Here is a 13,168-nt window from a genome sequence, read left to right on the forward strand (position 1 = left end):
TAACAATAAGAGTTTAAGAGTTGATTCATAAGTTTTTGCATAGGGCTTATTTAGATTCTAGATATTTCAGGGCAGGAACTAAGCTGGTACTAAAACAAAGTATTGCAAATAATTTCAAAGGTTACAAATAGCTGATAAATTTCACCTTGGTATCGGCGATCTTCTTGTAGTTCTGCAGGGAGTCCCAGGCGGCGATCTTTCGATCCTTCTCGCCGCCGGAGAGAAGAGTGCCCTCGCCCAACATGATCAGGCAGCCGATGCCCTTGTTGTGGGCCTCAAACTCCGTGCGGACAAAGTATGCGCCATCCGAGTCCACCGAATAGATGGTGATGAAGCCGTCCGAGTCCGCCGTGATCACATCGCCATCCGGCTCGAATTGCACACTGGTGACATGGGAGCGCGATGGCTGCTTCACGATGTCCGTGCGCTCGAAAAAGCCATCCTTGCGCCGGTGCCAGAAGGCCAGGTGACCCCGTCCGTGGGTGATGATGAGATTATCGTCCAGTGGGTGGAAGGCCGCCCCCGACAGTCCCTCCTGCAGGGTCTGTAATTGAGTGGAGAGTGTCGATTAGGGGGCGTCTTAAGTGGGCAGGCTTAGGCGGACTTACGGCCACTTTGCCCAGCAGGTGACCCCACTGCCACTGCCACACGGACAGGATGCTCTCACGTCCGCTGTCCACCGCCAGTATGTAGCTTCCACCATTCTGCGAAGGATTGACTTGAATAAGCACCTAATTTGGTTTATTTCATGGAGGGACAGGAATTACCAGCTGTGAGAAAGCCACGGCGGTTACCCCGCTGTCCAGTTCACCCATGCCAAAGACGTAGAGCGTCTGCAGGGACTCAGTGCTCCAGATGCGAACGTGCGCCTGCGACTTTCGATCTCGTCCAGCCTTCTGACCGGACGCCACCAGCTCTCTGGAGGGATGAACATCCATGCTGGAAAAAGGAGTAACGCATTTTTAGGAACTCAAAATTTCCATGTTAAACCATATCGTTCTTATTTTTAAAATTTAGCTCTAATCACAAAAAATATTATATATAAAATTCTTACTAAGTTTACATTTTCAGATCCCTAAATTATTATTATATTAAATATTTCCTTTTATAAATAATTTCTCAATCATAATTTAAATCAGTTTTAAAAAGTTTATAAAAACACAAGGCATCCAATTATTTGAAATTCTTGATATTTGGATAATAATAACCTGAGTGCTACATTTTTTTTAATAAGAATGGTATATTTAAAGAAGCCTGAGTAGATTTAAACAATATATACTTAAATTTATCACTAGCTAATAAATTAGATGTTTTGATGAATACTAAATGTTTTCCATATTTTATGGAAATAGCAATAGTTTTAATAATTACCACATGATATCCTCGGTGTGTCCAGTGTAGTGTCTCTGGGCATCCTCGTCGCGATCGAAGAGCACGGCCACGGCGGCCACGTAGTAGAGTAGTTCTCCGGAGGGCAGGACCCAGAGGTTTCGCCGCGCATCAATGCCGCGATAGCCATGGCTGGAAAGTGTTACATTTTGGTAGTGGCTTATTTTCAATAATTTTTTTTTAACTTACACCCATTGGAGCTGTAGCTTTTTGTCCGGCGGGGAGTTGTCCGCCGGCGCATGGTGGACGGGTGGATAGAAGGTGCGTCGCAGCCCCCGAATTGTGACTTTGGTGGGCTCCTCCTTCATAATGTCCAGCATCGTGTACTCGCCATTCGGCCGCAGGATCTCGCTCTCCGGAGCGTAAAGGATTCGCGGCCGGCTCTTGCTCCGTGGACGGGCTCCTCGCAGCGGCACCTTGGGCAGCTCGTCCGTGGGCAGAATGGGGGCGGCGGCCACCACCGAGGGGCGGGATCGGGAGCGCCGGATGGGAGAGCCGGCTATCAAGGCTGTGCCCGTGGCCAGGTAGAAGGTGTCCACGTCAGCGAACTCGTTCCGCAGTTGGGAGAAGCTGCGAACCTACAAAGGAATGATTGTGAATTAAAAAATAAATAAATTAAAAAAAAAAAATAAATAATGTAAATAAAATAAACAAAAATCAGTGGGTGGCTATCGACTTAAATTTTAACTATATAATGAACCATTAAATGCTGGCATCTTTCTATTGATTTCAGTATAATTAAAATGAACAACTAATTGTTTCAAAAAAAACTTGTAATAAAATATAAAATGGCTCTGGTTCTTGAAAATTACGAAGCCATAATAATATACATATCAATTTTTTCTACTTTATACAATAAACAGATTAAAGTATTATAGCGGCGTCAATTGAATACAACAAATAATTATTTAATATATTTATGTATAGGAGTTTATTTCTTTCAAAGTTGCACCTTGATTCGACACAGGTGCTATTCTGGCGATAAAATTTGGGTTTTTTGCTAAGCTTGAGGACGTAGAGAGCAATTTGTCAAATCATTTTGCAAGTCGGCTAGGTTAGGGTCTTCATTAAGTTATTAGGCCGTGTCAAGGTCGTGTGGCTAGCAAGCAACCCCCGGAAATTCACATACCTCCTGGCCAGTGCCTGTGTACATTTTCTTTGCTCCGTTAATTTTCAGCACTTGACCCAAATCCTCGAGCACTTCCTCAAACGGCTGCGAGGTGCGTAGGTTCAGCAAAACGCGGCACTGCAATGGGGAAAAGAACGGGGATTTGGCATGAGTATATAGATTTGTATATGTGCAAAATCACGTGTTAAATCTGGACGGGTAATTAGTCTGGCAAGTAACTACATATGTATGTATATAGCAGGGGCCTTTCAACACACTTTACTTGACCTGCGGTCAAAAATTTAGTCATGGCACGCAACTTCCGTTTGGCAGCTTATAGCCCCGACTTCCCAAAGTAGCCCTCGGTTTTAGTAATGCTTATAATTATATGTTGTCGTCGACTCGCGTCCTCGTCGCATCCTCACCCACATCCACGGCCACTTTTCTTCGACTCGCGTCCCACAAATCGAGTCTGTGACCCAGTTTGCGTTTTCTTTTAATGCTTAATTTATTTTATTTGTGCACTTACAGAAATAAAGGTGGCTAGAATGGATTTTAAACTCTGGTAAAGGCTGTTCTCAACCATGACATTTAATATATATTTAAAAAATGTTTTTACATTTAAAAGAAAAATATTTTTTGTACTAAAGCTATCACTAGTTCTAAATAATGTAAGTGTGGCTTAAATGCATGTGTTATTATTATAAATAATATTTATATATAAAAGCTACTACTACTAAATAAGTAATTTACCGAATTGAATGATTTTTCCTCAGTGCAGCAGCATTGTTTGACTTCCCCCATTGTGTATTCGGTTATTGTTGCTGCACTTGAGCTTTAGCGCTCATAATTGGGTACACCCCACGCACAAACTAAGCCACCCACCGAGGCACCCGCAATAACCACCCAGAACACCCACAATGGAGGCCACGCTTTGTTGCATTTGTTGGCTGGCGCTTGACTTTGGATTTTTTGCTCTCGCTGCTTATTTTTCAAGTGGAATACTTGAGTTTTAATCACCTTCAGGGCCTTGATAACAGTTATTCACGCGTGCTGAAGAAGAATTTGTCTCTCCACTTCTGCCAGCATCTCCATCATCATTTCCCTATTATATGACTCGCAGAATTAAAGCAGCTGCCAGGGAAGTTCTATTCGGGCACAGAAAAGGAAGACCTTGGCCAGACACAACGATAAACTTTGGCCGTTGTCTGGCCAAGCTTGGTTTAATTTATGTATTTAGTTTGGCTTCGAAAAAGGCGTCCGTTTAATGGTTTTATGTCCGCGTTGAGTGGTTTTCCCCGCACATCGCTGCCACTTAATTTCCAACCCAGGTCGCACTGATTGCCGGCCGCCAGAAAAAACAAAAAAAAAAAAAATAAAACCCAGCTTCCAACTTTTTTCTCCTCCCCGAAAGTCACGCATTTATCCAGCTCATTTTGAAGTTTTGGGCGAAAAAGTTTGAAATTTGACTTTTTGCTCGGCATGACCGAATATTACAACTTTTTCGCTAAATTTGTGAATCAATTATAATTATCATCGAAGTAGGCCGAGAACTATCAGTTACAGAAAAAGTTTTGATGACAGCTTCGTATTTTGTTTTTGGTTTATTTTTGCGGTTATACTCAGTTCGTTTATCTTTCTACAATATTTTTATACCTTTGCAGAGGGTGTTATAATTTTAGTCAGTGGGTTGCAACGCAGTGAAGGGGATATATATATATATATATTCTTGGTCAGCATCTACTGTAACATAAATATCTACTGTTTTTAAAATTTAAATGTTATTGGTTCTTCGAGGTGGAGTAACATATTATCAACATCTTATCAGAGTAAATCTTATGATTAAAATCGGACGACTTTATCATATATCTCCATTTATATGGGAAAAATTGGAACATAAAAAAAAAATAATTGAAAAAACATATAACATCTATTTCTTAAATTCTTTGGGATAAAGGAATTCTGAATTTTTCAATTACTATAACGATATCACAACGATATCATATAGTTGCCATAGGAAGAATTCACATGAAAATCTTCATAGCTTCAATGTATTTAGAACATATAATTAATTAAAATAAATATTAAAATAATTTTAGTTCTTGTTATTTAATTTTCAAAACGCCCGGTTGTTTCTTTGAATGAATAGACGCAGTGTGTTGGTAATTGTTTCATGCTTTTATTTGTATTAAAATAAGAGCAACTTTCCAAGCCAACATCTCTAAACAACTTAAGCATGAGCAAGCATCAATTTTTCGAAACCTTTACGCTTTCACCTTAATCGAAAGTGTTTTTATTTTTTTGCGCCCTTCTAGCCCTTTTTTATGGTTAGCCATTTGATTTACAATGACGACCATTTCGACTACCGAAACGCATGTCCTTTATGGGTCGTTAGATGGACTGGTTCAGGTGCCGACCAATTCGAGACGGACCGCACCGGACCCCATGGATTGTGCCTCTATTTATCACAATTTATTTATGGTTTATCAAAGCGTAGCACCTGCGACACAATTGTCCGGCAAAAATGTTTTTGAAATTCAAATGGAGATGGAAGAGCTACGCTTTTCATCAAATAAATGAGGAATATTCAAGACTACCAGAGCTTTCAAAGCTTATTTTTGGTTAGTAGTAGTTTAGCAGGCAACGACCCAAAGAATGTTTAAGTTGTCATCTTAAATTTGCTCGATATTGAGTGCGATAAAGCCGATGTCCATTAGGCAAATTATTAGCCCATTTGCATTAAATGTCTGCTGCATATGGGCAAAGTTTTGCTAAACTTTTCTATTCGTCAGCCGAATCGAGTGTCACTTAATTTACTGGAAAATTAATTGACAGGGCAGAAGCTGAAAAGATGCCTTAAATAATTTAGTGCAATGCGTTTCGGGCCCGAACGGCAGCAAGCTGTCGATATCTATGCCATAAATTATGCATGATTGTGTCTCCGAGCTCCCTTTTTGCCAACGCCCACACATGTGCACTGGGGAGCCATTCTGAAGACGCCTTGATGAGGCACATGGGCTCCGACATGGACTATAAACAAATATAATTATGTGAGCAAATAATTACATTATCGGCAACGTTGCCAGCTGCAATCACGTGACCCCAAACAAATGGCGTTTGTTAAGCCAATTACGTGCACTTTTCGTATGCGGGAGCAGGTGGAACCTGGTGGAAATCGGTTGAGGAGAAGCTGGCAAACAGCTGCCGGAAGGAAATGGCCAGGACCTCCATTTTCCCTTCATCCTGTGTGTGACCGAGTGTGTGTGATTTAAATTGTCAGCATTTCTCGTCGTCTGGAAAATTGTGCTGGTTTTTCAGGCATTCAATCGCTCGGCCGTTGCACGGTTGATTTAATCTTGGTGACGTCAAAACCATGCAAATTTTCCAAATATTTTCGTTTGCGGCAACTTCTCCTTCCTTTTATTTCCGTCCGCATACACACAAAGGAATTCCAATAAAATACAAACATGCATAAAACAAAAGACGTTAAACTGCAGTGCTGCTGTCGTCCTTATTGTTGTCAACGTTCGTATAGTTGCATACACGAATACAAGTAATTTAAATGAAAAACAAAATGTAACTAGCACATTACAAAAAATGTTAATAAAGAAGAAAACTTCAATGTGGGGGAAACATTGAAATTATACATAAACGTCTTTAAAAATAGTTATTTTTAATGACAATGAAGCCCTGTTAATAAAATTAAGAAAGAGCCATCGCATTGTGGCTTCTTAGTCAGTTTTAAGATATCGCCAAGTGGCTTTTGCCTCTTTATTGAAAATTCCAGTGCAGGCCTGGCAATTCGACTCCAAGAATTTGGTTCGTAGAGCGTATTCCTGGGATGTGAGAACTGAAATCATTCTGTGTGCTGTTTTTGCGCTTCGGGCTTACTTACATATTCCCTGCCTTTTTCTGTTTGCCTTCAACAAAAGCACACATGAAAGGGGAAACGTCGTAAGAGTCTGTTGTCTTTGTTCTCCTCTTCGCTGTTCAATTCCCTCATGGCGTATACTTTATAAAAAGTTGAGCGCCTATGCATGTTCAATATCCGTACAGAGGGATAAAAGCTGCTTGACAGGGAGCTCATAGATCTTAAAATCACACCTCGAACTGTAATACTACATTCACTGATCTTAAAATAATTATACATTAAACTTTTATTCTTCTTTAAATCTTTCGCTGCATTTAATTCTTGTTTTTTGTTTGAAATGTTAAGATTAAAGTCCCTTTTTTCGCGTACAGGACATTGAATTCATATGACTTTATAAACACATAATACCAAATTTCACAAGTTTTTCTATTCGTTCAAACACGTAAGCTGCAAGTTGAAAAAGTCAAACAACAAAGTGCATTGCGACACGTTGCACTTTAGCTTGCCAAATACCCGAGCACTTCACTATACTATCGGGTGATATATGTATATATTGTGCAGCCGAGGGACCGCCAATATTGAGTAGCCTGCCATTATGCATAGCCATTTATTGCGGCTTTCGATTGCATTACCCCGACGAACACTTGATGTAGCTACACATATAGATGTCGATGCTGATGTAGCTGTGTAACCCAGACACAAACAAAACAAATAAACACAATCATGGGAGAACTTGCAGACTGGGACACAAAATACAGACATAGTCTTAAACAAAATGTGGGCGTTGGGAACTCTGAACAGTGACAAAAGGTTGGGGAAAAATATATGGAAACTTTGAGAACAACAATAACTTAACCGAAAAAATATACACAGTATATTATATATTTTGATATGGCATTTTTGAGATTAAAGGTCTAATAGTGTAATAAGGTGAATATAGCTGATTTACACTGTTTCTCATTGAATTTGATAATTATTTTTAAAAGTTTAATTTTCTTAAGGACGATATATAAAAGTTGTGTTAAGGGTTTTATTAGTAAAATGAGGAGAAGTTAAGTTGGCTTGGAAACACAAAATCTGTTTTTTTCAAAGCCCACTTTATAGGGTCACGAATCGATATGAAAATTGTACTGCCAGACCTGAAAAAGAAAAGTAGGCAAAGTTCCTAGTCATTTTCGTTATGCCCAAACAAACAATTTGAATTACCTCTAGTAAGTCATTGTGAAAACCTAACCTGACATTAAGAAAGCTCTTAAGTTAAAGATTAATAGAAATATTACTAGAACATGGAGAATAAGAGAATTTAGTCAGATATACTACAGAATTATGCTGAGAAAGTGAATGTTTTCAAAACAGCAAACTAACTGAGTCAATACTTACCGTGTTATTAAGAAACAGAGCCTAGATCGGTTTATTTAAATACGAATACTAAGAGATTATGGCTTATAGCGAAATATTACAATGAAAATGGAAGCTCATTTGACAAAACGAAAACCGATTTTGATATAAAGAAAAAACTATTGCATTTGCTGATGGTGATGAAAAGTAGTAGAATGTAATGAGATATTCACATTCTCAACGTATTTCACTCTACGGTTCATTGGGCTTAGTGACTTGGAACCGGAGCTGCGGGTAATGTACGTGTAATGCAATCGGCGCCAGCACTCCGTGCTTTTGGTGTTTTGCCGTGGAGTACAGAACAGCCAAGCGTATATTTGTGTATATTTTAGTCAGGACTTCGTCGTTGGTCTTGGCAAACGACGAGCGACATGTCCTTGGCCTTGGTCAATGGGCGCGTGCAGAGTTGGGTTCAACAGCAGCAACAACCACTATGACTAGTACAATTTCCTCTTTCGCTTTTGTGGTCGGTTGTACTTTGGTCAAATTTGCATTGCAAACTCCATTAGGGGTGTCTCGTAAGTGGCGGGGAATATCGAAAAGCGACTGCCTTTGTTTTGCGGCGATTCCTCTCGCCCTCTTTCCCGTTGTCTCGGCCATTAATGAGATTCGATTTGGGTCTGGCCAACATCTCCAGCAGACAGGCGAAGCCCCAAAGTACCTGTCACGGAATCCCCCTCCCCCTCATCCTCCCCCCCACTTAATTGGCCCGATCAGGTGCGGCCTTCGCCAAGGTTGCAGGCCACGTGCTGAAAGGTGCCGAAACGCCCACGGCGTAAAATGTACTTTGATTCATAAAACTGCACGAATGGCCCCACCTCGACCGGCAGAAAAACAAGGAGCTACAGAAATGTTACTTGCACTTAGGAAAATTACCATAAAACGTTACTACGACAACGGTCAGGGGAGATGGGCCAAGCTACGGCCACCTCTGTAGTGCCAAAGCCAATTCATATTTTAAAGGCATTTTCGTAATAATAACATAAATTACGAGCACGGGAGTGGCGGAGCGAGAGTGAAAGAGTTATGGGGCCGAACACCTGACTGCAAAGTTTTTGCCTGGCTTTTCCTCGTTATTCCCTCTCAACGGGTACTATGGTTCAGAGCCATAAGTTGATACATTAACATTATTATATTGGTAGATAAATTTCAAGATATTTTATTCGTCATTTGCAATTGAACGATTTCCATGGCCCAAACATAATATCAAAAGTTTAATCATCAAATGGTTTAAACATAATGGCAAATTCTGTTACATAAAGTTCCCTTAAAAAATCTTTTTGAACTAAAAATTGTTTAATAATTTTTAACGTGATAATTGATTTGTTTTGGGTCGAGTGACAGTTAGAAAGTTTACTTTAAAACGTTGTGTATGCCAGCCAGAGTATGTAGACTTCCAAATTTATTTTTTCTTTCGAATTTTTCCTTTCGCGAATTTTTTTCTGCTTCTTGTTTTTTGTATGTCAGCGGAAATTACCAAATTGACCGTGGCTTCAATTTTGTTTTTGTTGGCTGATGGCCCGACTCTCTGGCTGCCTACAATAAAATACAAATTACAGACAATTGATTTTCCATATGATTGCCGCATGGAGTGGAGTCCCCGAAAGTAGGCAAAGGTTAATTGCAGGCTTCTGGCGGACAAAAGCCACAGCCCCGAATTCAGAATGTCGAAACGGGCGTATTTTTTAGAGTAGCCATAAAAATTTAATCATTTGCACTCGGGACACTTTAATAGGAAATGCATAAATAAAATGTAAATTATAATAGCGCAGTCAAAAGCCGAATGAAAAAATGAGGAATCGCATTTGAAAAATGGCAACCGCAACTAATGACGGCCCCCGAGGGCAATCCAAGAATTCGAGCGCTGAAAAACACGTCAAAGTGGTTTCCTCCGCCGTGGATTGGGTAAAATAAAATGTCATATTATTTATGAGCAGAATCCTTTAATGACAGTTAAGTCAGTTGGGTCATGGGCTGCTGAAAAAATAAAATATAAATACACTCCGCTGACCATAAAATATTGATGGCAAATATTTATACAAATAAAAGCGAACCTCTTTGGGTCCCGACTCCGAGTTGGCCTGCATTTTTTGCGCCCACAAGAGAAGTGCAAATGCCAACGTTTCACAAAATGCATTTCGCCATTCGCGAGGACAGGTGCTGCATCCACATGGAAACGTATATTTACTCCGCATTTCTGCCTTAAATATTTAAGCCCATTTTTTTATATTTACCTACTCAAAATATTTGCCCGGCTTTGGCGTATTCTGTCGAGCACTTTGCATAAATTTCAATATACTTTATAGGCCGCTCGTGCGGCGCTCTAATGCAATAGTCAAACATAAATTTACATAAATATTGCAGGCCGATGCGCGCTTTAATCGCGGCAATTAAAACATTTGCACAACGCATCGCTGCCCAGGCACAAATACAAACGAAATTGCGAAAATAGCGAAAATGCCCGCAATCGCTGGGAAAATGCAAGGCATGAGGAGCAATTTTCCCGCAAACCCCTTCACCAACACCACCACCACCACCACCTCGACCAGAAATATTTTTGTGCATTGTTGATGACGTGGGCTGGACGAAACAATAAATACGGCCGGGAGTCGGCGCCAAATGCCCCCAACTTCGGGACTCACCTGCACCGAATGATCCAAATTATTGATGATGCGTATCACACGGCCGGCGCTGCGCTTTATCGAGCCTGATGTGGTCGATAATGTGCCCAAATCCGCTTCCATTATTGAGGGCTTCCGACTGGCGGGCTTGGAGCCCCATCCCTGGTTTCCAGGCGACGCATACCACATCCCGTTCTTCTTGCCGTAGCTGGCAGGCTGTCCGGAAAATACACAAAGAGTGGGAAGGTGGAAGTGAGAAACATATAAATAGTAAAAGTACGTGCGAATGGATGAATTTTCGGCATCGACTAGTAACCCATCATCGGAGATGGGAAGGTAACTCCCCTATAAAAAAAGTACAAAAATATCCTTAATCTCAGTGTTTGCAAATGGTAAAAGTAGGACCAACAAATTGTGGTGTTTAATAATTACATTTTAAGAGTTATATAAAACATATCTTAGAGAATGTCTTGTATATTTTTAAAGAATATCTTAAATAATCTTAAGAAACATCAAGACCTGCAATCAATGTAAGGTAGTGTAATTATGTAGCCCTAAGCGAATAAATATATATTTTTGGGTCCCTGTTAAATGGAAATCAAGTAAGTAAAGTCCAAAGGTAAAACTACCAAGATAGTTAACAACACTGCCCTCAATATATGTATATGCCATTTACAGATTGCTGGCATCGCGGCTTTCGTGAAAAATTCCGCGCAAATCTGGAATTAATTAAATTGTTTTGCAGCACGCACCGACCTGGCTTGACCATGGAAATGGATGTAGATGTGGGGGTGGATGTGAATGTGGATAAGGACGTGGTTGTGGACATGGACATGGACATGGACACGCATCCACACACGTCACAGCCGACTGCCCAAATCAAGCAAATCTCAATCCACCCACCAGAACACACGCACTGCCACAGTCAGCCATCCCATCCGAAACTTGTCTGTGCGGTGGGAATTTGGTTTCATCTTTCTGTTTGTGAAGTAAGACCCCCATCCTTGCATCGCTTAAGGGCATCAAAAGCGCTTGACTTTTGGATGGCAGCGTGAGGAACTTTGAAGATGATATTAGAACGGATGATGGATGAGATGAGCTGGGATAAGACGTGTAAAAAGGCAGACGACAGGCTGAGGGATTTAATTTAGCTAGGGGCATTATGAACAACAACTCCACAACGTTTAAGCAAATAAATAAAAATTTATTGACCTATAAAACAAAATATATATTTTTTATACTAAAAAGAAACCTTTGCAATGTTTGTCAATTGCAATACATTTAGAAATGCATTTTATATCTGCCTAAGCAAAGAAGTTTCTTTCGATTCGCTATCCAATCCGATTCTTGGCCTCCAATTTCTTGCCCTATTCCTGTTTGTCAGTTCAGCTTATGGACACGATCTCATCTCTATTTCACTGGCTCTGTGAGCCAAGCCGCAAATTGGAAAGAAGTCCGCCGCAGCCTGCGTATGTATTGGCATTTGCTTTTATCTCATTGAATGATTAGAGTCACTGACAGTGCGAGATTAGTTGGCCCACAGCCTGAATAAATTATCGGCCTAATCTCTTGCCAAGTCTCGTGGCTTGCAGAGTTCAACGAGGTTAATGCTCGAGGAGGAATTTCGGGTATATATAGTTTCCCTAAGCTCTCCATTTGCCTAATCATCACAGTCGCCCCGGGCGAAAACACTACTTCCATTCAAGGCTTGCAGTGCTTTGACAAATATTTGTGCCATTTTAGGAGCCTTTAAATTGAGAGTTCTCTCACTCACATTCAATTTGACAAATGCATTTTTCCTATTTTTCGGTCTGCCGTATATTTCAGCTTTCTGCCACAAACAGAAGCCGGGGCCATAATTCAAAATAAATAAATTGTTTAATTTTAATTGTTTTTCGTCTTCCTGCAGCGTCTCGGTTCGTTTCGTTTGATCCGTAGGTGAAAATTCAATTTTAATTCCACATTCGGCTTCGATGGATTTTCAATTTAATTTTCCTTTTCTCCGCACTGCTCTTCCTTTTGGGCCCGGTTCGATTGGTTCCTTTTCTTTGCTGTGCAAAGGTGGATGGGATATACAATTATTGTGGACCGAATGAGGGGCCAAAGGACGAAACAAAAAGTGGCGAATGAAATTAATGTAAATTCGATTTTAACACAATTCCTCAGCTAGCAATTTCACATTTGCTTTGTGGGAGGATCAGACCGAACCCCCGACTGACCCCAAAATTGTTTTCGGGGTCTACACACTTGGAACATGTAGTACTGTGGGCACGGACCCAGCGTGTGCACAAGGTTGCCATCAAAATCAAGGCTTTTAATTGAAATTCAACAAAAATGCAGAAATTCAAATATGCCCACACGACATGTGTTGGTGCGTATCTGTGTGTTTGTCGAGATTTGGCTATCGTGCAAATGGAAAGCCGGAAAACTGAGTGCACGTGTCAATGATTGTTGTTGCTGGCGGGGCAGACACTTCCTCTCTTGGTCAAAATCAATTAAAATTCCGCCAAAACATAATAATAAATAAAATCCGTTTTTGCCGCCCATTAAAATCGCGAATGAATACATATTTATTGCGTGCAAAAAGTCTCCTGTAGTGGTTTAAGTAAAATAAGAGCGAATAAATAACAAGTACTGCCTATCCCCACATTTATCCACAATATTCGGCAATGGCTTTGTTGCTAATGCTATTTATTTAATAAAATTTTATAATTATTCATGGTAATGCGATTATCGCTTTCAGAATTTGGCCACTAAATTTAAATTATTTAAAGCTTTCCA

The 13,168-nt window shown here is 40.4% G+C and overlaps 1 protein-coding gene across 2 annotated transcripts in view; it reads right to left on the bottom strand.

Moving 5' to 3' along the window:
* Positions 1 to 13,168, bottom strand: part of LOC108136150 (echinoderm microtubule-associated protein-like CG42247) — a 45,713-nt gene that overhangs the window by 3,494 nt on the left and 29,051 nt on the right. For both annotated transcript variants that reach the window (XM_017257145.2, XM_017257146.2), the window contains 7 exons: positions 10,409 to 10,603; positions 2,519 to 2,635; positions 1,579 to 1,967; positions 1,372 to 1,521; positions 768 to 939; positions 609 to 704; positions 146 to 544 (listed from right to left, as the gene is read on the bottom strand). In XM_017257145.2, coding sequence (XP_017112634.1) covers positions 146 to 544; positions 609 to 704; positions 768 to 939; positions 1,372 to 1,521; positions 1,579 to 1,967; positions 2,519 to 2,635; positions 10,409 to 10,603 — 1,518 coding nt within the window. The remainder of the gene's footprint in view (positions 1 to 145; positions 545 to 608; positions 705 to 767; positions 940 to 1,371; positions 1,522 to 1,578; positions 1,968 to 2,518; positions 2,636 to 10,408; positions 10,604 to 13,168) is intronic.

This window comes from Drosophila elegans, unplaced genomic scaffold (assembly GCF_018152505.1).
Source record: "Drosophila elegans isolate 14027-0461.03 unplaced genomic scaffold, ASM1815250v1 contig_208, whole genome shotgun sequence".
Classification (NCBI taxonomy): Eukaryota; Metazoa; Arthropoda; class Insecta; order Diptera; family Drosophilidae; genus Drosophila; species Drosophila elegans.